The sequence below is a fragment of the Sparus aurata genome, chromosome 6, assembly GCF_900880675.1.
Source record: "Sparus aurata chromosome 6, fSpaAur1.1, whole genome shotgun sequence".
Lineage (NCBI taxonomy): Eukaryota > Metazoa > Chordata > Actinopteri > Spariformes > Sparidae > Sparus > Sparus aurata.
The window spans coordinates 29,073,404-29,101,055 of NC_044192.1; the positions used below are offsets into that span (position 1 = coordinate 29,073,404).

A 27,652-nucleotide genomic window follows, 5' to 3' on the forward strand; every position below is an offset into this window, starting at 1 on the left:
CCTAAATGCCTTCCATTGTAACTAAGCTTAAAAGAATGATGAATATTTTTGAAAGTGAGATATGAAGATTGAATAATGCTAAAAATGTATGACAGATGTGAATTATTTGAATGTTTGAGTTGAAAGTATGACTTTAAAAGCCGTGAAAGTTAAAATTATTTTGATTGAGGATTTGTTTTTATGGACAATGTTGAATGTTTCTCAAAGTATATGACAGAGAAAGAAGAAAGGACACCACTCCTTATGTTGTCCATCATGATGTTTGAATGATGCTTGTATGTTGAAGAATGTGAAAGAATTTTGCGTAGAAGGCCATGTTGTACTAATTTGCCTCCTCACTGTTCTTGTAGCACTTTTTACTACTGGCATCCAAACCCCCTCGTAGCCCCCGCCCCCTCTTGTTGCCATGCCATCCAAACGGCTACTTCCGGAGTCCTGGGCCAATCAGATTCATCTGCCAAAACCGGAAAATGCACTCTTGAATTCTTAGGAGGGGTCCGCGTAAAGCAAGAGTGGATGAAGAGGTAATTTTACATTTTCGCAGAGTTTTGAGTCTTTAACCTATTTGAAATGAACTTTTCGGATAGTTTGCCGAAGCTGAGTTTCAAAGTAACTGGAAGTGCGTGCACAGTAACGTTTCTTACAACAGAAGCAACACGTTTTCAGCTAACACTTGCTGCGTAACCAAGGTTACCGCTAGTCAGACAGAGGATGACAGATAATTTAACGTTAGCTAACTCAACGTATTTAACTGTTAGCTGACAGCGAGCTTTTAAAGACGCGACGTTAGTTGATTACAGTGTTACTCAAAGGGAATGAGAAGTGTGTGAGGTATGCATGGTATGGAAGAGGAGCAAAGAATAAACTTTGTAACACTGACGTTAGTACGAGTTAACTAGCAAGCCGTTTGTAGGCAGTAAGGTAACATGGTTGTCCAAAATAATTACTCATGTAACACGGTAACATAGATAGGTTTGTGCGAGTAATTGCCTGCTCTCTTGCATATGGCTGAAACTAATACTTCTTTTATTCAAATAAATATTAAACTTTTGTTTCTTGGATGCAGTCATGTAACGTTACATGTTTTTCTTTGTATCAGAACTGGCTATACTTTAAAATGTTTAAAGTAATGGCAAATATGTATGTTTTAGAGCCCGGCTTTTTAAGGCTGATACCGATACAAATATTTGGAGATTTAAAAATCCGATATTTCGATATATATGTATATATTAGGGGTGCAACGGATCAAAAACTCACGGTTCGGATCGTTTCACGGATCAGAGTCACGGATCGGATCATTTTTCGGATCAGCAAAAAAAAAAAAAAAAAAAGAAAAGACAAATAAACATAACTTTGTAAACGCCTAGGTGATAAGCGGTTGTTGAGCAGCCTTCGTTTTGACTCCTGTCAGTCAAACACCGGGGTGATGTCGCTTCAAATGCGTGGCCATGCTTGACGTGTTTCCACTGTGATATGGCTTTCTTGTGCCACAGTGCCACACCGTCACATTTTTATCCGCTAACCTCTTTCCCTCATCATTATATATGACAGGGAAGCCAAAATGCTCCCATACAGGGGATTTAAGTAACGCGGGGCGTTCAAGCTTCTCCGTTCCTCTGCTTGCCATGACCAAGCTGCACCTAACAAGTGTGTGGATTGAACATGGGCACAACTTTTTTTTTTTCCATAAATCAATCCGCGGATCACGTGTGTGCCGAACCAAAGATATTGATCTGAACGGATCACGGATCAATGATAATCAGTTGCACCACTAATATATATAAATATATATACATGTATATACACACATATATCGGCCAACAGGGATGTTGTAGAGCAGGGATGCCCACACTTTTTTAGCTTGATAGCTGAAGAGCTTTGATTGATGATAATATTTCTAGTTTGTTTTTAAAATCCTGTAACAAGTAGTTAGCTGCCTCAACAAAGGCCTCATTTATTATCTCTCCATCTTGGAAGGGCTTCTTATGCTTAATGATAGATTGACTGATAGACTGTTGGGATTGAGTCTTTGTGAACCCAAATGCAGAGACTGGAGACAGAGCTTGCAAGTTGAAAAAGGTTTATTTTCGTGGTGATGCTGAGGTGGTAGGCAGGTGCGAGGTCCAGATCGGTAGGGACTTGCAGGCAGGCAGTCTGGGGTTCAGCCAGACCGGCAGGCAGGCAGGAAACGGATCGGAGTTGCGCTGAGGTTTTCTGCAGGGTGAGCCAAACAGGATGAGCGTTAGCTTGAAAGGCAAAAACACAGGACGTGTAATAGTAGAATTTACGAACAAGACTTATGGCACAATGTGATCATCGTTGGTTACAGAATAATATGGCGCCAGAGTTGTAGGGAGACTGGGGTTATGTGGTCAGCAGGTGATGAATAGATCAAGGTCACACCTCCAGCAACACACACGAAAGAGCAGGTGAGGGAGAAAGGGAGGGGGGAAGAAGGCGGACAGGAGAAACATAGGAAACAGAAGTGTAGACAACCCCGTTGTCACCGCAGCACCATGATAGACTCACCCATAACAATGCATCAGTGGCGGCCTTTGCTTGTGAATCCTGCTGTGTGAAAAACAACTGTAACTGGGATTTTAGTTCCCTCACCTTTCTCTTTGTCAGCTTGCTTTTCGGAGGGAAGTTAGTGTTGTACTTTTTATGAACAGTTCGAAAGTACCTCTCAACATTCCCCTGCATCGGAATAGCGATGGTAGTTTGACAAATCAGACAAATGCAAAATTTTTTTTTTATCCCTTCTTTTGTTATCAATTGAAGCCACTAACCAAGTCACTTATCTCGCTTGTGTTTTGCAGTAGCTAGCGCATTTGCGCACCCACGATCTGTGACACTTGACCCGTATGAAAAGATCTCAGAGTGGCCGTCCTGTACGTCAGTCAGGTGGCATAGACTCGACTTGGCCTTCCGGAGATTCATTCATTCATTAATTTTCCAACCGCTTAATCTAAAAAAAAAAAATGGAATGTCACGCAATCGGTCGATCACGATAGATGTATTGGGCACCCCTGTCGGAGAGTGTCCTCTGGTGAACAAACTATGCAACGCCAACACTCATAACATGGTTGAAGGGTGTTTTGTCCGTTTTTATAAATTTTTTTAGATATTAATTTATCAGCCATTATTAAAAACCGGTATTGGCCATAATAATTGCCCACCGATAAATCGGTCGGGCTCTAGTGTGTTTGCATAACAAACCACAGTGCTCAACCTATCTAAGTGTCCCTTCCCCGCAATGTCAGAGGTATTGCTGCAGGTCTTGTCTTTGTGATGCTGCTTCTCATTCATTTAATCTTAAGTCTCGAGCTACAGTATACTATCACCGACTCTCTGCCCCCTTTAGGCACGTATCTTCTTGCAGTCATTCAGCCCCTGCTAATCTCCAAAACCTCTGATCTGAGAGCTCTTATATTACACATACTCATACATGCTGCCATGTCGGCTGACATTGTGCTTACTTGGATTTAGAGGCTTTAGCTGGGAAACTAACCAGGGTTCTTTTAACAAGTTGAGTTTTTATGTGTATGTATCTGAACTGATTTACCTTTTAGGGCATTTGTCAGTGCTTCTATTGTGGGTCTATACACTTAAAGTTGTCACAGACACATGGTCACTTACTTTTACCTTGAGTTTCATGCTGTTGAGGTCACACTGTGTGATGTGTAATTGGCCGGCAGTCATTGGCTTAATGACAAAAACATTCTTTGATGAAGGGAGTCATTGAGTAACACAAAACCATTGTGTCCAGAAAACCTTAAAATAGATCCCTAATGCCTCTCCCAGGCTGTTTGCCTGAGGGAAGGTGATTGTTATATAAATAATTTGTCCATTGGTACACAGTACAGATGAGATTCCCTCTGAGATCAAAACTTAGGGAGAAATAAACATTGGACACTGGACATGGAAAATGATGACACCACATCAGGGTTGTGTTGTTGTCCAGAAAAAGTAACATGGTGCCGGCACCACATTTGAGGCCCAAGTATCAAAGTGTGGCTGAGGCCTGGAGCCAGCACCACTTCTTTGACCTTTCTGAATAATTTAGGGACTTACCCCAATGCAACAGGGTGACTCTCAGGGCTATCGTTCTCCTTCATGGCTGGGATTTACCAGCTAGTCACCATGCAAAGTGGGATGAGTTTTAATCCTGGAACTGGCATATGATAATCTCATCAGTGGCTTAATTTTTCTGATTAGTAGCTGTGAGCCCAGTTTGAAAGGAGCGGAATTGTTCTCCTGTAAGTTTGGGGAAAACCAGTTGGACAGAGAAGTGGAGCGTGGTATGTGTCATTGAGAGGGCACCAAGCATGAAGCTGGTCCATTTGATGAGGGGCCGACCTGCTCCAAGAATCCGTGGCACAATCCTGGGCTTTTGCCAGCTGCATTCCTCCCTCCACCTCACTCCCTCCAGCTCTCATCCTACCATCCAGGGAGACTCTCATTAAGTGCCCTTTTGTTGAGGGATTACTGACTTTATTTTTAACCTCTGTTTGCACAATCACTGGACTGTCATAGCAGTTGTTGGCACTGCCAGCTAGTTTAGAATCCATATCTGTGTCTGTCTGGCATCTGTCTGCCTTCACTGTCCCTCCACATTTTCAGCCTCTCTGTCTCACAGCTCTCTGTTCCACAGACATGTCCCCCTCTTGATATTACTATTCACTCTTTTGTGCTATTTTTGTCAATACAGGACCTAGATTCTCCCCGTGGAGTCACTAGCTGTGGTTCACGTGCAGGACCTGAACATTCAGCGTATTACCGCCTCAGTCTTTCCATCATTGTCCTGCATTTGACTCCTTAGACATCATTTTTTTCTGAAATGTATTTGCTCGACTGCACTCAGTGTTTGAGTGTGTATGTGTGCGCACTGTTTTTGAGGAACATACTGTTCCCTTCCTACTGGGCATGAGAGAGTTAGGGAGAGTGAATTCTGATTTGTCACCGACTTGTTAAGAGTTGGGTTGTGGGGTTTGGCTGCTGGAGAAATGCACATAAGAAAGTCCTTGATGGCGAAAACACTGTGAGGGAAGAAGAGGTCAGTGGCTTGGAAACAACAGTTTCTATATTTGGGTTTGGTTATGTTGTTGTTGTGTCTTTGTGTGTCAAAACTGTTTGACCTTTAGTTTAACGTATGCACATATGTGGTTTTTGTGTGTTTCTGTGCGTTTTGAAGGAGGAGAGAGCCAAGCAGGGGCCGTCCTTCGAGTGCACCAAGCCACGCCAAAGGTATTTGGACTTCAGGTAGGCAAAGACCTCCCTTGACTATCAAATGTCTGCAACTAACCTCCCTCTGCTTTACTTGTGTTTTACTTTATTCCCCATCTCCTCCCTGTGGGTTTCTCCTCACCATCTGACCCTGAGTGTGTCTCAGGTGTGGTGTTACTAGGCCAGGTCATGTTGGTGTTACGTAAGTTTGGACTTTGAGGAGCATACATTCCAGAACGGGTTTATAGGCTACTGTATCCTTTACATAGCTGGGAATGCAGACATCCTTCTTACCAGGGGATAGAATGAGCTGGACCTTTATGGTCGACTACATTGTAACTAAACACCAGCCCGCTGGGAAAGTCCATGTAGATGCCAAGTATTATGCTGGCTCTGAGTAGGCATAAGTAAGGGTTGGGCATGATGAATGGATTAGGACCTAAAATTGGAATGCCCTCTTTTGTGACCAATGTAAATTTGCCTCACAAGGAAGTTATCAAGGATAGATTCTGGGTCATAAATTATAGCCATGTGACCTTCTGTTAGCTTTTAACTAGCATCCATGTCTTATCAGTCAGAATCAGAATCAGTATTCCTTTATTGTCCCACAAACAGGGAAATTGACCAGATAGTGCAGGCCAAAAATGAGAAATGAGTTATCTATAGAATACATATAAGTATTATATTACTTACAAGAAATGTGTTATATCATCAGAGGTGATCTGACAGGGCTTAATTCTGTCTCCTGGGGTCCGTTTCACAAAGCAGGTTTAGTGAAAACTCTGAGTCTGTTAACCCTGAAATGAGGGAAACTCTGAGTTTTCCGTTTCACAAAGGGAGGTAACTCAAACCAGAGAAAGAGGGGTAACTCTAGCCTGTTTCACAGAGAGAGGTAACTTAAGCTCTCGGTCAGTTACCATGGTAACATACTCTCTGAACCTAACCTGGTCGGGACCAGGTTTTTCTCAACAAACCTCGAGTTTCTCTCTGTCTCCGCCCTCTTTCAGCCACACACGGTATTTGATTTCCTCATTCATTCAGTCAGCAGGCGAGTTTTGGCGTAGTATAGTTCTGCCGTCTGTTTTTTGAGAAAATCATTGCAAAAATCAGTCAGTAGGGCTACATTAGAAGTTATATTAGGTGGCGACTATTTTCACTACCATGGCATGTCCTTTTGATAATGATCCCGTGGATGAAGGTGCAGCATTACTGCGCAGAGAATTAAATATTCGTCGGGAGATGATTATCAGACCGTACATAAATGTTCTTGCATTTCCAGACAGTTATCTTTTTGAGCGGTACCGTTTCACGTAACAGTCCATCATTTACATACACAACCTAATCCGTCCTTACATTTCCAACATTACCAACCGAAGTCATGCTCTCACATCCCAGCAGATATTGTGTGTTGCGCTGCGTTTTTTTTGCAAATGGGAGTTTTTTATACAACGTCGGAGATGCAGAGCACTTGAGCAAGGCAACTGTATGCAGAGCGGTCAGAAAAGTGTGCCTCGCCCTGAAACGGCTACTACCCATTTTTATCATTTTCAGCTCCTCTGCCTCCGTTAGAGGTGGCGGTGCTGGGCCACCACCCGTTTTACGGGCATCTGCTTTCTTTCTGTTGGCTGAGTAGAAGTCTGTGTTAGTTTAAATAGGCTTAATTATTTAACAGAACATGATATAGATGAGAAGACATTTATGTGTGTGAAAACAGCATTATGTTGGGGATAAAACAACTGTACAGTCAAACAGCCACTTAATATTTACAATGTAAAACATGATCAAAATGAGTTACCCCCATGAGATTATGCCGAGGTCTTACCTGTTTGAACAATGTTTTTATGTTTCAACTTAAGCTGCAGCCAAGTGCGCTTCTCCCCCGCGGGTTTGCACCTAAATTAAATAAATTAATAGGCTACCACTCAAGCAGTTTCCCCCTGTAATATTATTGTGATTGCAAATGACTACATTTAAACTTACGCATTGACCCGAGCGCCAATGTCCTCCCACGCCTTCTCCCTCTCTTTTGCTGCTGCAGCAGTTTTACACTTCCTTCTAAAAACGTGCTCAAACTCACCGTATGAGCGCATTAATATTTCCAATTCCAGTGGGGTGAAAAACGTAGCCCTCCTCTTCCCCGTTGCCATGGTGACTCGTCGAATCAGGGCTCCATTGATGCTGTCTTTTTATACTTGTGGTGCACGTGCTTAACTCCAGGTTAAACTACTCCGAGTTGATCAAACTAACTCAAATCTGCTGTTCTGGAACCGAAAACTCAGAGTTTCCTATCTCAGAGTAGATCAACTCAGAGTTCAGGGTTAGACTCAGAGTTTGTTGAACCTGCTTTGTGAAACGGACCCCTGGTCTCCAATTACTACAGTTAACTACTAAATGATGATTGTTTTTTATGCGTCAAACTGGAACGTGCAGTCTAGGACATTTAAGTCCTAGCCGAACAAATTCACACAATACTGATTTAGCCTTTTACCAGCAGATGCATCTCTGTTTTTGTAGTATACCAGAAATATTGTTCTCACTACATGACGGGGGAGATAAACGTTCAACACAGCAGATTTAAGTCGGTAACCTTAACAGGTTAAACATATTTGAGCGACCTTCTACTCCGAAGCACTTTTTTGTCTTTGTTGCTGTAGTGGATGGAGTGTGTATATGTGTTCTGCATGCAGGTGTGTACTTTTTTCTTTCTTGCAGCAGTGTTGTGGAGAAGAGTCAGCAGTATTTTTCCACTGTGCATCATTTAGCTCTCTTTTGTTTCTATCTCTTTGTGGGGCTCAGGTGTTCTCCAGTCAGCCTGTTGGAACAAGGCCAAGCATTTCCAATCAGCACCCACTCAGAAACCATCATCAGGCCCAGCACCCCGAACCCCAGGAGTCCCAGCGCCCTCTTCGCCACCTTGCTTTTTGAGTCACCTGCACTGCACATTATCCAGGTACAGAACTTTAGCTAAAGGGAAAGGAGATGGAGTGATGGGGGGAGTCAAAAAGGTTTCTGAATTTTAACATAATTGATTGATGAGATGGTATTGGGGAATAGTGCAGTGGACTGCAGGTGATTAGGAGAGATGTGGGGACAAAAGGGTGGAGACCAAATATTGTCTGGGAAAGTAAGTGTCCTTTTTTTGTCCGTTGTAGTAAATCGATTGTTGTCTACATTATGTTAGATGGTGGGGTAGGCAGCTGGTTTGAGGATATAAAACGCTTATTATTGTGGATAAATGCTGCTATTCCAGGGAGGTTGAGGAATGGATGTTCACATGACAAAGGGGTTGAAATGAGGTCTGCATTAGTGCAGCAAAGGGTGTAGATTTTGTCTGAAGAGTGGGCGGGGGTGCCTTCAGAGGGGGATATGGATGGGCTCTTCTGTAATCCTCTGACATGTGCACTCCTCCTCACGTGCACACACTAGCACTGCAGTGCAGAGCTGTCTATGGCACAGAAACACACTGCTGCACTGCTGCCAACGCAGCCCACTCAGCTTTGTATCGTCAGCCAACGTCCCTGCCCACACAGTCTGTAAACACACTATGCATTTCATCACAGACAGCACTATAAATCACTCTACTGTTTTCTCACCTGTGCTATAGTTGAGCTTCATGGCTGTTCCCAGTCACCCTCTTTTGCCCTACTTTAGATACCTCAGAAAACCTCCACCATAAGGCAACATTAAATTGAGATTCTTCCTACGTTACGATAGCAGTGGGTGACCATAGTAATGATAGGAATCATGGTTTCTTCATGACCTACTTACAATTTCAGTACAAAATGTGTCAGATTTGGGTTCCAATGAAGTTGTGTGGAATAACATCATTAAAATCACTAATGCTTGCTTTGAATATAAAAAATGGATATATTTTAGGTATCTTACTACTGATGTGTTAAAGTGCATACATAATTTGGTGGTTTTAAGGTGTTGTTTGTAAGAAATGGCAAGAATTCAGAGGCAGCTCCAAAACCGCATCATCACTTACTGCTGCTCACTGTACTGGACTTGTTAATCTTTGCTGTAGCAACTAGGGATGGGAAGAAATGGCAGGAGAGCATAAAGCAGAGAGAGAGGGAGTCAAGCATCAGCAATGGGTGAAAACCTTGTGTAGAGCTGGGATATCTTCACGTTACCCTATGTTAAAAGAGAAAAAACTGAATTTGGAAGTTGTGGTTCTATGCTACACTGCAAGCAGACTGCATAGCAGAGTTAGGCTGTCCGGCAGAGTAACATAGCAGCACACAAGACTCATGCCTGATAGCCCGAAGCTTCTCTAATTTCCGTCATTATAAATAGACTCATTAACTTTCAGGTGTGTATCAGTTAAGTGATGTGGTGTGTGTGAACATGTACTTGAGGTCAGTCTGCACCAAGCCTGTAAGTTGCTGTAACTGTACTCCGTCTTCGAGCCTTGTATTACCGTATTATGTTTTTCTGCACGTGTGGGCTTTTTCCATGGATTAATATTCATCTGGGTAGCAGTCAGCAGGAGCTCAAACTGTGTCCCTTCTGCAGGCTGAGTTGATTTAAAGTGTTACGTGTCCTGGACGAAGCAATTGCTTGTCTTCTCACGGCATTGATCCCATTTCTTTTAATATGATGATATTAGGTTTCAAGCCATGGTTTCACATTTTCTTCAGTCTATGCTGTAGTAGGCTTCACTCATTCTCCCACAATTGCAGTCCTGTTTGTCCTTGTTCCTTCATCAGTGACCCAGTCTGACTCAGACGATTTGCTTTTCCTTTGTATGTGTTTGTTATCTGAAATGCTTTGCTATTATAAGTATGGCAATGACCCAGCCCGTCCTTTTAAAGCATAATAGATGCACATGGTTTGACGGTGTGCTGTCACCACTGCAAAAGCCTGCCCTTTTTGGGTGAAAAATAGCCTCATCCAATTTCTATTTGGCCTCTCACAACAATGTGAGTGTCTGGCAAAGGCTTTGGTCTGGAGAGTGGCACTGAGGGCATGCCATTGTGTTTATGTCAGTGCCCAGCTTTTAATAGTAGATGATAAGGTGTATAAGTGCTGTTATTTATGGTAAGGGAGATGTGTGTGTTTATATTTAGTGTTAGAGATGTGCCAATGTGCCAGAGGAAAAATACAGTCGTCCATCCGTCACCTCACGTGAGGTGATGGATGGTAGGAGTTGACACACGTTGGAGTTGAGGAAATTTGCGGGGTGCCATTTAGCTCAGTGGGTAGAGCGGGCGTCCCATGTACAGAGGCTTTGTCCTCGCTGCAGGCCCCGGGTTCAACTTGCTGCGCATGACTCCCCCTTTCTCTTGTCCTGTTTCCTGTCACCGCTTCAAAAAGAAGTAGAAGTCACCTGTGTTGATTATTCAGCATCCTTGACCGCTTCTCCTCCACAGTAGTACATCTTAATGTACTCTTTACAAGAGTTATAAGTTAAGGCTAGCTAAGACAAGCTAAAGCTAATGTTCCAGAGCCCAAAGTGACATCTTCAAATTGCTGTCTTTGTCCAATCAACAGTCCAAAACCTGAAGACTCTTCATTTACTATTAAAAATGACAAAGAAAAGCAGCACACCCTTTCAGTTAAGATGCTTGAACTCCAAATATTTTACTGTTTTGCTTGAAAAATTGGTTACAATGTTTGAATTAGCAAAATAGTTAGTGATTTTTTTCGATCGATTAATCCACTAATCATTGTAGCTCTATTCAAGATTGACAAAACACATATTAAATATAGCTACAAATATCACTAACAAGTGATCATATCATAAGACAATATCTGAATCTGCTATCACGCACATCTTAATTGATAGGTACTGTAACATATTGACAAACTCTAGAAAACATCTAGTTCTAGTCACTGATATTTTCTGATTTTAATACAAACTTTTGTCTGTCACATTTTTAAATCGAGAATGGATAACAGGCCAGTACTTTCACTTATGATAAAAAGTGCTGTCAAAGTCAAAAATTCTATATTTTAGCTATCTGTGCAGATGTGTTTGTGTTTTTGAACAGATACTGTGCATTTAACAATTTAAAACACGGAGACCTTGTCATTAGAATTAGATAAAGTAAGTGCTCCTTGTGTGTATTAGGCATTTGAGATTTATGGTAAAGATATGGAATTCATGTCTAAAGACAACTCAAGTCAGCTCTTTCATACATACATACCTTTAGCGATGAATTACTGTTGGATGAAACACTGCCTTCGAAACGTCAGCAGATTTACTTTGGGCTTGTGTTGTTGCAACTGCAGCATCTGCTGTATGTTGTGTTTTGTCGTTCCTGACAGGCCTTCAGATGTTCATTCTGTCATGGTGTTGATTGTAAAGGCCGTGGGTGAGTTGTTGAGATACAAATTTATGAATGGTCCTCTCTACAGGATTAACTGAACACAGGCCTTGGCTAGGTGCTTGTGATACTGATATGTCGACAGGTATCACTTGCTCACGCGATGTAACCCAACTCGAAGGTCCCTGCCAAACTCAGAGCGACTATAATGGATATCTTGGGTTGACCTAACATTTACCTGCCCAAAGCCTTGCTTAGTCCAAATTCGCCTTGACATCACAGAAACCACCTTACTCACTTAACTGAGTTGTGACTGAGACATCTGTTGTTGTCTCCGTTTTCGCTGAAAGGACCACTCACTCTAATATTAGTTTGCTGTAATGTTGTAATGAGAATAAGTTGTTGTTTTTCCTCTGAACAGAATCACAGATTTTTGTGTGAGCGTGGGTATGAGAGGAAGTCATCCAGAGGTTTTCTTCCAAATAAGCTATAGTGCTGTTAGGGGACAGAAAACACTGCTCTGCTGTCCTATTTATGAAGCTTCCTAGAAACTGAACAAGAAAGTGTGGGTGAGCCAATGCCCTCTGACCTTCCTCAGCTGCAGAGGAGCAACCCAGCCAAAAGGACATGGAAATAGTCCAGTCCAGGCTTGTTGGAGCAGGGTCCCAACATGAAAACAATTGCCATTAAACACAGAAGAACAACATAAGAAGCAAATCTTTAAGGAATTCGTTTTTTTTTTTAAATGTATTACTGCTTGCTGACAAATTCATCAGTCATGTTGCACCTTGCGTTGCTGTCAATGAATGTTGAAGCTTGTTCCAGTATTAAAACTACAGTGTGGGTGAGGAATCCAGCCATAGTGTAAGAGCTAGTTAGCAGTTGTCTGCCAGACTGGAGCTGGTGCAACTGAATTGTGTCAATGGACTGAAGCCAGCTTAGTCTCTGTCTAATGATTCTGAGAAGCGTGGACAGTTGAAGCCTGAATCCAGGAAGTGTGTGACATTCATATCCTTATTTTCTATCCAGTGTCACTGAGCTTTACAGCTTCATAAGCAGTCCCTTAATTGAATGACTCACCATCAGTCACAAACTTAGGCAGTACGACTGAATCATCACATACTAGGAAAACTTCCTTATAAGGTTTACAAGAGATGCAATGTCAATCTTTTTTTTTCCTTTTATTAAGACTAGAGTGTTTTAAACACAGAGGGGTTTTCTAACATCCATCTCCTTTGCAACACTCTAAAGACTAGCACATCCTTTGCTCCCTTTGCAGAGTTGTGCAACTAATAATTTATGTAAGATATCTTACCATTGTCAGCAGGTTGGTGGCTTCTATAACAAATATCCGTCCCCCTTTCCTCAGGGCCCTCCACAGCTTTCACCCTTCCTGCCTCCCACATCGTGCTTGCTCGAGTTATACTTCTCTCAATTTCACACCTATCTTCCTTATCAACAATCGTGGTCCCAACTGGCTTGCCATTCCAAACTCCCTCTTCTGTACCATGCATCCTCAGTACCTATATTAGTTCATGTGTTGAAATGTAGCTGTGGTGGCAAGGGTAGCTCAGGTATAACACCATTATTGATGGCCCCATTTGATTTCAGTGTGCCTTTAAACCATGCCAGCAGTGAGTTGGCATGCACAGTACTGGGGCCATGGAGCTGGCAGACCCAAATTGGATACAGCCATTATTAATGCTATTAGCTAAATATACCTGTGTTTGGCAAGTCACAGCGTCTGCTCCAAGATTGTCTTTTGCTCAATGTCCCCATTAAATGTGTGGTGTATACACACGTAACACATCCACCTGTTCATAGTCATCCATTTTATTTCAGTATGCTACTTCTTTGAGCAGGTGACTATCATCATCTTTAGTAATGACCGTTCTGTGTAATATCATTAGCAGATATGATGTAACAATTCAGCTCTGTTGAATTGGGATGGGACAATAAAATATTTTATGGCAGATTGCAGTCGTGATCATGAATATCCTCGCATGAATGATATGAAAAGGCTGTCTAGCTCACTGAAATACAGTTCTATATTGGTTTCCTGATTTATTTTGAATTGCCTAAGCCTCCTGGCTTAGTCACCATGGCTGAAGGCCAGGCTTGCACATTGTATCTCCTGTAAAAAAAAGTTACATTTGATATGTGTTAATACTTCAGATTCCAAACCTACAAAATGACAGGGAGATGAGGTTGTCACCATTTATTTGTCCTTTATTTGTACAGGAAGACCTTATGATTTCTGACTACTTTTAGTAGTCTAGTGATTCTTTCACAAAAAAACATGTGTCCTACATGTGATGCTATAACAATATTTGTTTCCTAATAAGATATCTTAAAGTTGTCAGATGTCAGCAATTTTGTTGGACAGAATTATCGTGTCATTAAATTTTCAAATCGTCCCATGGCTAGCCTGTAAATTAAATTTAACTACCTCTCTCATCTCTTGTCAAAACATCAACATCAAGTGGAGTAATACATGAATACAGCTCCTAAGATAAGACAAGCTTTATCAGCTATATTAATATTAGAGCTCGAAAGATATACATTTGAGGGATCATTGCAAAAAATGTGTGTATATCTGCTGATATACATTGAAATATTTTACTCCTTAATGTGAAACTCGTGCCAAAATGCAACCTAGGCTTTTTTTTGTGAATGTATATGAGTCAAACCTTCGTGTAAAAGCATAATTATGACGAAAGAGGCACTTTTAAGATTTACCGTATTTTCGTTTTCGGGTCAAACTCATTTTCAGTGGGAGTGCTGGGGGAAAATTAGCAGTAGCATCAAAATCGCTATTTTTAAAACACTAAAAAGGCTCGACACAACATAGAACTTATTAATACTACCACTGCTCGTAGTATCACCAGGGTCTCTACACATGAACACGAGCATTGAACACAGAGTTTACTGAAAAGAGAGTGTGAAATGTGAAATTGTGTTGTCCTTTTAAGGTCAATTTGTTTATTCATACATGAAAACAAAGTTTGTTTATTTAGTTTGTTTAGGCATAAAAAGTCAGTCAATGAAGATGTTTCTCTTCTGATAAAAATGTCTTCCCCAAAACTACATAGTGCACCTTTTAACCAAATCATTAACAGTGATAGTTGTCACTCACCATATTTTATGGAGAAGAACACAGGACTGAAAGATTAATTGAGGGCAATAGGATATTTTTGGTGCTGTGCTTCTCATTTATGAGTTAATTAGGCCAATCGTCAAGGCAAAAGCCCTGGGTATTCATTTCATCATAATCTCACTCAGTCTGGTTTTTTTAGCATCTTCTACCTTCCTGCTCAGGAAGAGACTAGAGATGTTAGACAGGAAACCGGTCCAGGATGGGTGAGGGTGGGATGACCTCATTACTGACACCCCCCACCCATATTAAACACGTACACACACATTCTTGTTGACCGTAAGGAAGTCTATGCCCTTCTCTAGCTGTCAAAGTTCGTGTCTTTCCCTTATATGTTACTGATCTAGGCTTTATTATACATATAGTCCTCAGCAATAGACTCACTTGACAGGAAATAATCAAAATAATCTTAGCCTAACTGTATTTGAAGTAATTATGAAATTACTGGCTCTGAATAGCTCAGTCTTTGAAGGCAATCTTGTTTTGACAGATGAGACTTTTGTACTCTTTGTGACTACTTTTATGTAATATCATCTTCTTTCAGCGTTGTTGCGTGACGTTTATTCACATGCATAAGAGAGACAACATGTCTGGACAGTCATGGAGTTGTTGCAGTTGTAGCCAGGATCTGTCACCAAGACTTGACCTGTGTGTTCAGCTATGATGTCTATGTCTGCCCTCTTGGCCGCCGGTGAATTGTTTTCCTCCTGTGTGATCCCTGTGTTTATTTGTCTCTGAGTCTGGCATGGAGAGCCGTAGTGTATTAATAGCCACCCTGCACCCTGAATTGATGACAGCATGTGGTATTTTTAGGGGGGCTTAGGTGTTTGGTGACCCAAGGGGATTTGGTTAGCAGGTTTATCTGGTTTGATGTCATGTGAGTTGATCAGTCTGCAGATCAATAAGATCAGCCTTTTTCCACTGCACCCATGCCAGGTGTTAGGCTTGGAAAAACAGCAGAGGTGGAGTGTGTGTGTGTGTTTGTGTGGGGTGTTTACTGTTTGTATGTGTGTTGTTGTATGTGATTTGTGTGTATTGTTTTGCTCTGTTTCTGCCTGTCTGCACTTGTGATCATCATGTCCTCTGAGTGTTCAGCGTGCATGAATATGAGTCGATGTGTCGTGCGCGTTTCCCCTCGGCGTAAATAAGTCGAGGTAAATCCAGACCGATGCCACCTCATTCAGATTATTCGTCTCACCCTAAATCTTTTAAGTCTCTTGAGGTAGAGAAGGTCAGCAGTACAAAAACACACAACAAACTACTACATATCTAAAAAAACATGAAAGAAAGATACACATAATATCTTTTAGACACATTTATGTATAAATTATTAGTTATTGTGTTGTGTTTGACTTGAAGCACTATCCAAATTTGTGTGTGTGCCTTCATGTCCTCCACTAATACCTTTATACCTGCATTCGTTTTCTATCTACATTCACTTAGCACCACCATATAAGTGTCCTCCTCCAAGGTGCATTGCCACACAAGGGCAAAACCCACTCCCGTCCCCTCACCCCCACCAGCAGTCCTTCCATTCACGGGTTCTCTTAATACAGTCATAAGTGCCGATCACATTTCTAGGATGCCTGAACGTGCTGTAAAGCCTTCTGGAGATGTTGCAGCCTTGATTCAATGAAAGATTGACCCACTTGATAACCTCAGTGACATACCTCCCCTCTCTGTCCCGCTTTGCTTCCCCGTTTGCTGTTGATGGATGAAAGCTCCCAGATTAAGATTGCTAAGTGAGCACTTTGATCTCCATTAACATGTTGATCGTGGAGAGGATGGCAGAACAGTTGTCTCCATGACTCTGAATAACTGTGAATGTGGAGCAGAAGGTAATGCCCAGGTCAAAGACGTTTAAGGTAAAATATTCCAGTGGAAGCTTCATGTGCCACAGTCGCTTCACCTTTACAGCAAGGAAGAAGGATTCAGGTTTGATTTCCGGACCTTTTTGTGTGTTTTTTGCAATAAAATCTTGCATTACTGCTGTTGTCCCCAATGGGGCATACATGGGTAGTAAACTATGCATGAGACCTTTCAATTTTATCCCTCCACACCGGTAACAGCCGCATAGGCGACATTATGTTTTTGGGATGTCCATTCGTCCTTTCTATTCTTGTGAATACAATATCTCAGGATGGAGTTTCTTCAAACTTGAAACAAACATCTACTTGGATTCAACGATGAACAGATTACATTTGGATCGTCCAAGGTCGCTGTGACCTCACAAAACATGTTTTTGTCAAGTGTTCAAACACTAACTGCAACAGCCCAACAGTCCCGTTTTATTCAGTTGAGCTTCAAATGATGAAGTGATGATATTTAATATCCAAAAGGCCAACAGCCAACTTCACAATGACATCATAATGTATCACAAAAACACTCTTCAGGCCATTATTCAACATCATAACTCAGGAACAGAAGAGAAGATTGTGACCATACTTTAATAATCTTGTATTTAATCTTGGGTACCCACTGTAAAACTGTGGTGTTTCTTGAGATCCACTGTGCTGCCAGGTGGAACATGTGTAATCATCCATATTTTAGAATTCGTAGATTCTTCATAGGAGATCCATATTTGAGGCATTGTAGCTACAAGCTTGTTGGTTTTGCATACGTATATTGAGCATCTATATGTATAATGTATATAGTATACGCTATTATGTATATTCTATTCTATATTGAGTTCACTGTGCTCCTCTGTAAAAATACTGTGAATACAGCATGTTTCAGTGAAATCAATAGAATCATAATATGATGATAAAGTTTTCAAAAGTGATCATTTTGATTCTGCCAAAAAATACACTTTCATACATACATTTGTTTTTTCTTCAAAGTCTTCACTACATATGTGAGTGTGGAAAGATACGGATCCGAACTGCAACATAACTGCAAATTGAGGCACCATTTCTAGTTTAGACTGTGTGCAAACACGCATCATCAATGAACCAACTCTACTATAGTTTGTGTCCCAGCATTAAGCATATTGTGGAAGTAAGCAGCAAAAAACAGTGTCTCAAAGCAAATTCATAAGAATGAGTGATATTGTAAACATGTTTGTGGGTTTGTCATTTAGCTATAGCTGCTGTTTCTTTGATAGTTTGTATAATTTCCATGGCAACCACTATAGGAGAGTGGTAACTGAGATGCTGAGCTTTGAACCTCAGCCTTGCAAATGACTTTTAATCAAATTGTGATGGTCTGTTGTCGTTATTAACTGTTTGGTGACCTTTACAGTGGTGAACCGTTAATTCTTCCATCTGTGACCCTCTATATCATTACATACTGTATGTTTATGAGTACTATATGGACGTGCACTATATCTTGTGTGTTTTGTGGGGATTCAGATTGAGTGGTTTAATTTTTTTAGTGTCAGATACCACAGACTCACTTCCTAGGTATCACAGAAGCAACTAAATTTGTAATTGACTCACCTACAATAACCAGACTGAAGAAGAGAGGACATGAACCAAGGACTTTGAAATCCGTTTGAGAAGTCGTGCTTTGAACTCGTTAGACAGCGTCAAATCTGTCCCCACACTTTTGTCAAGGCTGGAAAAACTCTCATCTTGTCAGGAGGTGTTCTAACGGCAAGCCTGCTTTGCTCTGTGTGAAAATGAGGGGCTGGATTCCAACTTCCTGTAGGCTATATCCCAGCATTGTTGTTTATGACTGGCACACTCCTCACCAGCACTGTGAAGAACCCCTGCTAACTACCCCGTGCTGCTCTCAGCCCATTTCTTTCAAGGTCATGGCTTTCACTTCCCTGTCTCTCCTCCACTACAGTATGTCATTTCCCCTGCACGGTTCTCAGTTACTTTCCAGTTTGGGCTTCATTTTCCATCATGTGCCTGTTAAATACCCTTTCACACATTTGAGGGTTTATTGCGTACGCTGTAAATCACTTCAATGTTTGATATACATACATTCATGATTGTTTGTGTTTGTGCCAGCTGGTCTGTGAGCTTGTTTATGTCAATCAGATCAGGGTCAGACCTTTCTGAGCTTCAAATAGTACGTGTGGTATTGCTTTAAATGTGGATGTAAATGACACCCACAGTGGTTGTTGCTATATCACTCAGCTGTCTGCAAGGTAATCCTGATTTCAATGTAAGCCTCTTGACATTGCTAACTGTCAGTCATTTCCAACAAGAATATAGCATGCAATACAGGTGGTGACATTGACATAGCTGTATGTTTACGCTGCAAGACAGGCACATGATCTTAAGATCTGGGATTACTTTTAACCTGGGTTAATAGGTTTTAATATTCCACAGTTAAATCACAATATTATACTTGCTGCCTTCTGACAACACAAACAGATGAATCTGTTGATTATTTTCTTGATTCACTGATTAGTTGTTTGGTCTGCAACATGTAAAAAACAGATGCTGAAAAGCCTAAAATGACATCCTCAAACATCCTGTTTCGTCCACAACTCAGAGATTTTCAATTTACTGTCATAAAAAAGTAAAGAAACCAGAAAGTATTCACGTTCTAGAGGCTAGAGTCATAGAATTTGATTTCTTACAAAATGACTACAACCCAATAAAAATCAAAATAGTTGGTGGTTCATTTAGTAGTAGACAACTAATTGATTTACTGTTGCAGCTCCAGCGTTGACCTTTCTTGAAACACAAAATGAGGTATTACAGGAAGTCAGTGTGACAATCTCATCCATGTTATCTTGCTGACACCAAGCAGACCTTGTTTGTCAGAGTGATCTGTCTGATATGGTGCCCATCACATAGAAAGCTTCAGAGGTGTTTGTATCTATATACACAACATGCGTGTGTTTAAGTGTAACTATGTCTATTTTCTACTTGTTGTCATGGCCTATTTTCCACTTGTGTTCCAAGAGGCAGGATTAGAGGCAGATTAGTGCTTGGCTCTCTGACTCTGTTCCCTGCACAACCAGCCATCATCCAACTGTAATGTACAGAAACATGCGCACAAGCAAGCAAACACACATTTGCATGTTCACAAAAAACATGTGATGATATTTTAACACCCACAAACATGCAGCCATTCACTGATGAACATATACATATGTTTTATTGTAACGCAGCGTGCACTCATTGGTGTGTTTTCCCATTAACAGTAAACTCACATGAATGGAGCCTGCAGTGAGTGACTGGCTTAATCAGATGTTATTTTGGCTGCTACGATAATCTGTGTCAAGAAGGGCTTGAAGGGTGCAAGATGAGGATTATAGTTTCCACACTGGCTGCAGCACGAGCTCTCAGCAAGAGAGCTCCTTTAGAAAGATGCAGTCCCTATAATTGGTATTTTAGTGTTTTATAAGTGGTGTAACCTTTTCAAACAGGTTGTAGTGCTGCTCTGTTGTGACTGGAGAGATTTGTTTTATTTTCCAGTTTTCAAGAAAGATGAACTCCTGGTTGTTTTTTCCTTAATAACCACAGCTTGCTCTGGATTTTATTACAATACTTTCAATATTTCTGTCATGTTTGAAGATGTCCTGCCACCTTAAAAGACAATCACGCAATTGACATCCCCCTCACTCGACATGTTTAGGTCTTTTTTTCAGTCAGTTGTTTGACATTTTAAGTTTGGTCAACTGTTTTAATAGATGATAATATTTTACATATTTACTCCAGTCAGATAAAAATATAAGAACAGTTTTGACCCTGTCTAACCCTGTCATGCAATGTAAAATGCATAATGTGTAACAACTTATCCAGTCAAAAAAAAAAATTCTTCTTGTTCCTTCGGTTGGATGCTTCAGCTTCACTATAGATTAATGTATGAGCAGGGTTAGACAGTAGAAGGCTGTTTTTTGCTCATAGTGTCAATCTGTGTCTGTGCTAATTGAAAATCTGATTTTGGATCGCGTGCCTATAAGCAGGATTTATGACATCACAAATAGTTTGGAAGCCAATCCTGGTCCAATGTTAAGCATATATTGTGATGTAGAAACTTAAAGCCTCCAGCACACATACAATGAGAATGGATTTAATAGTGAAGTAGGAGACGTCTTGAGTCCAGCAGTTAAACCTTTGAAATGAAAATGATTAGCATAATCATAATTTCTGGAATTTTATTTTAAGGACTTTAAAGTGGTGTTGTCAGTCACACATTGGAGAATTTTTATGTATTTGTTTTTACAAATGTGTGCAGGGGATCTTCAATATTGCAAAAGTGCCTCAACATACTGTGAGACAACATTAAGATGAGGCCATTTTTAATTTGCTCTTTAGTCAGTCAGTGACTTAAGTGACAACTTTGTGTTTGTTTAGATTTGACTACAGGGCATGTCAGTTTCTGTGTCTCTAACCCTCACTTGTTCCTACACCTCTCTCTAAATGAGGAACTTATGCTGCCTGTTCTGTTAGGTTGTTCAAACCCTGCTGAAACACACTGAGAAAAAAATCGCTAGGTTCAGCTTTGGTCTCCCTTCTTGTTTTTATTCTTCTTTCCCCTCTCTCTCTCTCTTCCACCAGACTCCCCCCTCCCACCCTGTCTTTGTTTGCTCGCTCCTTTCCCTCGAAGGGTTACCACCCAACAACCTGCTTCTGGTGCTCCTGATTGGTGGGCTGCTTGTGATGGGGGCGGTCTGAGTGTCGGGCTTGTGAGAGCTTTACCAGTGGTGAGCCAGCTCTCAGCTGTCAGAGAGCACCCAGTCTGCAGTGGAGGCACAAGCAGGATCTGTCTCTGTTTGCATTATCTGCCGCTGCAGCACCTGTCCAAATATCAGCATTTAAAGGACTTTCTGTGGCTCTCTGTTTCTGCTCAGCCACAACAACTGCCAGACAAGGACTTAAAGGGAATTAAATATCCACTAAATCTTGGCTTTTTGTCCTCTTTCGCTTCTATTTCCTCCTTCCTGTCCTTTGTTTTCAACCAGCAGAATCCCTCACAGCAAAAGCGACGCAGATCATCATCACAACATCACCTTCTGAAGACATCGTGGGAATACTTAATGCGAGATACAACAACTAGTCCTCTGTGGATCTGCAGTGTGCGAATCAGTGTGTGCGCATCCTTGCCAGATCAGGCCCCCACCACATTGTCTGTGCGTGTGTGAGGAGGCTAATGCCCACGGCAGTGTGGTCAGGGCCAGAGGAGGATGGGTCCGGCTGTGGAGGGTCAGGCGCAGAAGGCCATGGATGCAGAGCAAAAGCAAAAGCACCAGCTACAGCACCAGCAGTGCTACATGGAGAAAGGGGTGATGCTTGAGCCCTTCGTACACCAGGTGGGGGGACATTGCTGCGTCCTGCGCTTCGGGGAGCAGACCGTCTGCAAGCCCCTCATACCCCGAGAACATCAGTTCTACAAGAGTCTTCCTGCTGCAATGAGGAAGTTCACCCCCCAGTACAGAGGTAATGCACACTAACGTCTTCTAACCTGTGTCTGGCTGTTGTGTTTTGGTGTGTTCTTATGCATTTCTCTTTCTTTATTTAATTTCTGTGCATGTGTGCAAGTCAGATGACCATTGATTTCTTGCAGACCTGCCTTGCATTCTTGCACACAGTGACTTATGAGATATTTTGGAAACTGCTCAAGTGTTATTGTTTGCCAGCAGCATGTCCAAATTCTGCCACAGGAGGGTGCTGCAGCTGAGCCTGCAAGCGAGCCTCCTACAAGCAGGCCACTCAGTTGTGATGTGCTCTTTGTACCACCACCACCACCACCAATTTGATTTTCTCAAACCTGACAAGCAGCGTGATAAGGCTATGAAATTAGATTATTTCTTGCTCAAATCCAGAAAGCCAACAAGTTGCTGGATTGAGACCATGAGGTCACCTGAAAAGGTCAACACAAGCAGAACTTGACAAAATCACCCGCACACCCTTTATATCATCATCATCGAAAAATTAAGCTCAGTAAGGGACATCAGCAAACAGAGGCTTTTGGACTGGTTTATCATTCCACCTCTATATCTTCTAACACATATCACAGTAAGCTCTTCAGGGTTTTTTGTCGTCTGTGGTAGGGATTAACTCATAACATCCACCTTTTCAAAGCCTCAACAACTCCTCTTGGGATATAGTTAAATCAGTCTCAGGTTCTCCATCTTCCCATTCCTTCGCTGTGCCATGAATATTTTCCGCCAACAGTGCTTTTTTTCCCCTTGTCACCTCTTCAGTTTTATTTTTACTACCAGCGCAGTACTGATCTCCTCCTCATTTTGGCCTTGTCCCTCAGCCATATTATGGGACACCAGGCTGTTTATGGTAAATACAGGCTTTGGGAATCTTCTGGACCTTATTTTCCACAGGTTATTATTTATTATGTTCCGAAGCCTGTCGACTAGCATCATATCTATTTTTCTGTGCATGTGTGTAGTGGTTTGTGTGCTACGTATGTATAATGATCATCATTTTGTGTGACGAAAAATGTTTGGTAATAAACTGAACTGACTTAAATTTGGAGCCTTGTGTCATTTGTGTTTGGGCTGCTAGATTTTCTCAATGTTGCATGATTTGTTTTTGTGTGAATGGGAAAACAATGCCCGCATATTGATATTGATTTATTTATTGATTGTTCTTTCATTCTGTCCTTTTCTGTGTTGCGTTGAGAGCTCAGTATCTCTGCCCCATCCTCTCTCATCTGTCATAGTTTTGTCTAACTGTAAGTCTAACTGCTGCAAAAGTAGCAAGATGGGGATAAGAGATTCTTAGCACTTGAGCACTTGCTTTATCTTGTCAGCTTTATTTTGGGACATTTCTTTTCACTGTTCTTTGACACAAATGTCTAACAGATGTCTTTCTGTCTCTCTCTATCTCCCTCTTCCTCGCAGGTGTGGTGTCAGTGAGCTTTGAGGAGGATGAGGAAGGGAACCTTTGCCTCATCGCTTACCCCCTCCAGAGTGACCCAGCCGCAGATCTGGAGAACAAGGACCCCTTGGTCGACTGCGAGGCCAAAAGCGAGATGCTCAAGTGGGGGAAGACGATGTCATCCTCTCTGCTTGTGGACAGCAAGAATTACAGCAAAGATGGACGAAGCCGCTACAGCACTAAAGACAAAGAGAAGGGGTGAGATTTGGGAAAATGTCCCAAAAGAGACAGCAGTACACTGAGGGACCTGTTACTCATGATAAAGCAGAAGGTGTAGTCGATGCATCAGCAGGCGGGGGCAAAGTGAGTCACTTTCACACTTCCATCGAGGCTCGTGTAAATTGAATTGAACATGATGCATTGATCGCTTCAGAACGATTACAGAATCAGGATGTATGTAAAGCGATGTTTAGTTTTCCATGAATGGTGAAGCTGTAGTCTGAAGACTGATATGAAACAACTGATGATGCACGCATTGACTTACACATTCAACCTCAGGCAAAACTGGCTCTAAATGCTGTGAGAGGCTGATCATTGGCCTTGGCAGCCAGAAGGAGGGTCACAGCCTCGGGGTTACATAACTGCAGTAGATGCAGTTCTGTGCATACATACAAACATAAAACTTGGTCGTTGCCTGGCCTGGAGTAGCTAACAACTGCAAGGATGAAAATTTGAGGAAGTAGATTTTTTTGTTTTTGTTGGATGATAGAAAGTGTAAGACTTCACTCCATTGGCTGCCTCTTTATATCCAATGTAACAGTTTATCACTGCCCTACTACCCACATACATACTGTAAACATGTACACAAGCAGATACTGAGTTTGTTTTTATGTGCCTTCAACTGATGTGTCTCTTCCTCCCTCTGTCGTCCAGTCTTCACAAGCTGCAGGAGGACGTGGAGCTGGAGTGGCTGCGGCAGACTGAGGTGCTATACTACAGACTGGAGCACAGTCACAGTAACGCTGTGCAGCTCAGACACAACCCCTGGAGTCTCAAGTGTCAACAGCATCACCTGCAGAAGATGAAGGAGAACGCCAAGCATCACAACCAGTACAGTATCCTTTCACTGCTTGAGGACTGTCCTTTATTTTTTTTTTATTTATTTCTTGCCAACATTCAGTATCACAGTGTAGAGAGGCAGGATTAGTTGTTCCCTGCCAGAGGACATGGCGTGTGTCCCAGCAAACTGAGCCACCGGGACACATGGACACCTGCCTAACTACATGCAGCTGAAACCTATACATGATTATCAGAGGTTCCAGCATGTAGCTGATACAATGTCTAGTTCTCAATGTCTTTGTCTGGTGGAGTCGTGCTTCAGAAGCACTCCCATTAGTTACTCGATATCGCTGTGACTTGCTTGTACCTATTACAATGAAAATAGCCTTCTTTTCATGTGCATGCATTGGAACTTGTGGAAGAAAAAGCTTATTACTATATAGAGTTTCCTAAATGAAACTTTGTCAGTTGTAAGCTGGTTAGTCTATATTAGGGTCATGGTTTTTCGACTCTGGCTTCCTTGACTCAGTTTCCAGAATTCATTTTGCTGGAGAACCTAACGTGGCAGCATACGATGCCATGTGTGTTGGACTTGAAGATGGGCACACAGCAGCATGGAGACGATGCCACAGAGGAAAAAAAGGCAGTGAAGATCCGAAAGTGTCAGAGCAGCACGGCATCCTCGTTAGGAGTCTGCCTTGCTGGCATGCAGGTGAGATTCAAGCCAAGCCTCGCATCAGTGTTAATGGGTTTGTCTTAAAGGAGTAGTTCGGCATCGGAAACATGGTTATTTGCTTTTTGGGAGAGCTAGATAAGGAGATCTATATCACTCACATATCTGTCTGTTAAATATAAGGCCACTACTAGCAGCTGGTTAGAGTAGCTTAGCACAAATACTGGGAATGGGGGAAAAAAACTCGCTTGGGTCTGTTCAAGAGTTAACAAATCGACAGACCAGTACATCTAACGCTATTTAATTAACACATTAATTTTTGTCTGTCTTGTTTTGGAACTATCCCTTTAAATACCTGACAACCAAGTGTTGTTCAGGAATCTACTTTGTAACAAATGGCAGTGAAATAAGTGGTAATTAATTGACATAATATATCCATGTTTCTCCATCCCTTCAGGTATACCAGTCTGACACGGGCCAGGTGATGTTCATGAGCAAGTTCCATGGCCGCCGGCTGACACTGCCGGACTTCAAGGAGGCTTTGTTCCAGTTCTTCCACAGCGGACGCCGTCTACGACGTGAACTTCTCTCCCCGGTGCTGCAAAGGCTCAGAGACATGCAAAGTGCCCTGGAAGGCTGTGAATCGTACCGCTTCTACTCCAGCTCCCTGCTCATCATCTATGATGGAGCGACTCACAGGAAACACGCTCGCCAACACACCGAGGACGGTCACTCTGAAGAAGATGAAGAGGAGGAGGAAGAGTATGAGGATGATGAGCCGGAGGCTGAACCAGAAATGGAAGAGGAAGAGGAGGAGGAGGAGGAGGTGGGTGAGGTAGCAGGTGCACTTGGTTTTCCTCACAGCCCCTCCATGTCTAGCGAGGGCAGCAGCAGCAGTGGCGGGAGCTCGGGTGTCGGCCAGGCGCGCTTGTCGCGCTCAGAGACCTGCGGACCCGTGGTGGATGTGAGGATGATAGATTTTGCCCACACCACCTGCAGACATTTCCAAGGAGACACTGTGGTGTACGAGGGCCTGGACAGTGGCTACCTCTTTGGTCTCCAGAACCTGATCACCATCATCTCTGAGCTGGAGAACCACAGCACAGACTGAAAACCATTGGAAGAAAAGAGCAGGACTGGACTACAGAAGGGGAGAGATATTTTTCCTCTCCTCTTCAAAATTTGACCTTGTTGTAGCTGGCCTTTCATTGGACCCATCCCTGTTTCTGCCATTGGTGCTTCTCGATGTTCTTGTCGCGTGTTTCCATCTTCGGAATATGAAACAGATCTTCATGTAACATAGAAGAGCCATTCGTGTGACTGATGCAGTGATTTACCCATTGCCATCGTTTAACCCAGTTAGGACAAAAAGGGTAGGCAGCAAATAAAAGCAGTTTGAAGCCTTGAGACAGTAGAAATGTTTTCCTTGTGTCCGATTCCAAAGAAAGTATCAGCATTTTGCACGCATAAACATGCACTGAAACACATTCTGTTGAGCGTGTGTTGACACTGAGAGAGGGCGTCGCATGTGTCTTAGGACAGAGTCGATTGGAGGAGAGATAGTGAGCTCACACCCTCCATTCTTTTCTTCTGACTGTTCATTCTGCCATCATTCTCTCCTTGTTTATCTTCACTCAAAGAGACTATATTCATAAGGCTATCAGAGACAGATGTTATAGAGCTATTTCTTTATTTGACACGTTTCATAAAATAAACTAAAAGTTCAAAAACGAATGTGAATGGAGAGTACTACATTCCATGTTATTAATGTTACAATAATGATATGGATTAATATTGTTATTTGACATGTTTGGATACCTCTATCTTGTATGTTTGTGTTGTCCACAGTCTGTTGGGGGAAATTAAAGAGGTGGGTTTGTGCTAGCATCTGCGTCCTCTTTCTGATTTGGTTTTTAATCATATGCTTGAGGAAATAAATCAAAGACTTGAAATTTAAATGTCGCAGCAATCAAATTTCATGTAAATATCTGGGATGTGAGTCCTGCTGAAGACACATCACTTGGTGTCGTTGAGTGCAGCCAAGACACAAGTTTTACTCAAACAAATCTATAGATGAGTTTCGCTCATACTAGTTGCGGGGATGTTAAAATGGAGCAGGGGGGATGTTCTTGCAGGAGGAGGATGACGCCACCCTGAGCTGCCTCAGCCAGTCCTGGTCAACTCAAACTAGTCTGAGGCAGACTGAGTAAGGCTGAACAGTCTGCTCTCAGAGTCACAAGCTGTGGGTGATGTGAAGAGTACCTTGTGTCAACAGAGAGCACGGACATTACCACTTCAGTGTCTGTCTCTTTCTGGAATGTACCAAACCACTGGCACAGACAATCCATCTGACACATGGAATTCAAATCAGCGTCTGAAATATAAAGCATAGTTTATATTATATATGTTAATAAAGTAATGTTCTAATGTTTGATGTTCTAATTTACAGCTACTAACTTGATTATTTTGTTAAATTAGTGCCTAAATCTTATCCTGACACAGTTAAAACACGTTTCACTGCTTTTTC

General features: G+C 42.0%; 1 protein-coding gene across 3 annotated transcripts; it reads left to right on the top strand.

Moving 5' to 3' along the window:
* The first annotated feature begins 399 nt into the window (after positions 1–399).
* Positions 400–27,012, top strand: LOC115583647 (inositol hexakisphosphate kinase 2-like). Of its 3 annotated transcripts, XM_030420730.1 has the most exons (9): positions 400–524; positions 5,195–5,262; positions 8,023–8,176; positions 21,117–21,262; positions 21,524–21,995; positions 23,417–23,651; positions 24,327–24,508; positions 24,989–25,164; positions 25,583–27,012. In XM_030420730.1, the coding sequence occupies exons 5-9, from the start codon at positions 21,743–21,745 to the stop codon at positions 26,234–26,236; spliced, it is 1,500 nt and encodes a 499-aa protein (XP_030276590.1). In that variant the 5' UTR covers positions 400–524; positions 5,195–5,262; positions 8,023–8,176; positions 21,117–21,262; positions 21,524–21,742; the 3' UTR covers positions 26,237–27,012. The 3 variants fall into 3 exon arrangements, with proteins under 3 accessions (XP_030276590.1, XP_030276589.1, XP_030276591.1); XM_030420729.1 differs by lacking the exon at positions 21,117–21,262; XM_030420731.1 differs by lacking the exon at positions 21,117–21,262 and having other exon boundaries at positions 5,195–5,247.
* Positions 27,013–27,652: the final 640 nt, after the last annotated feature.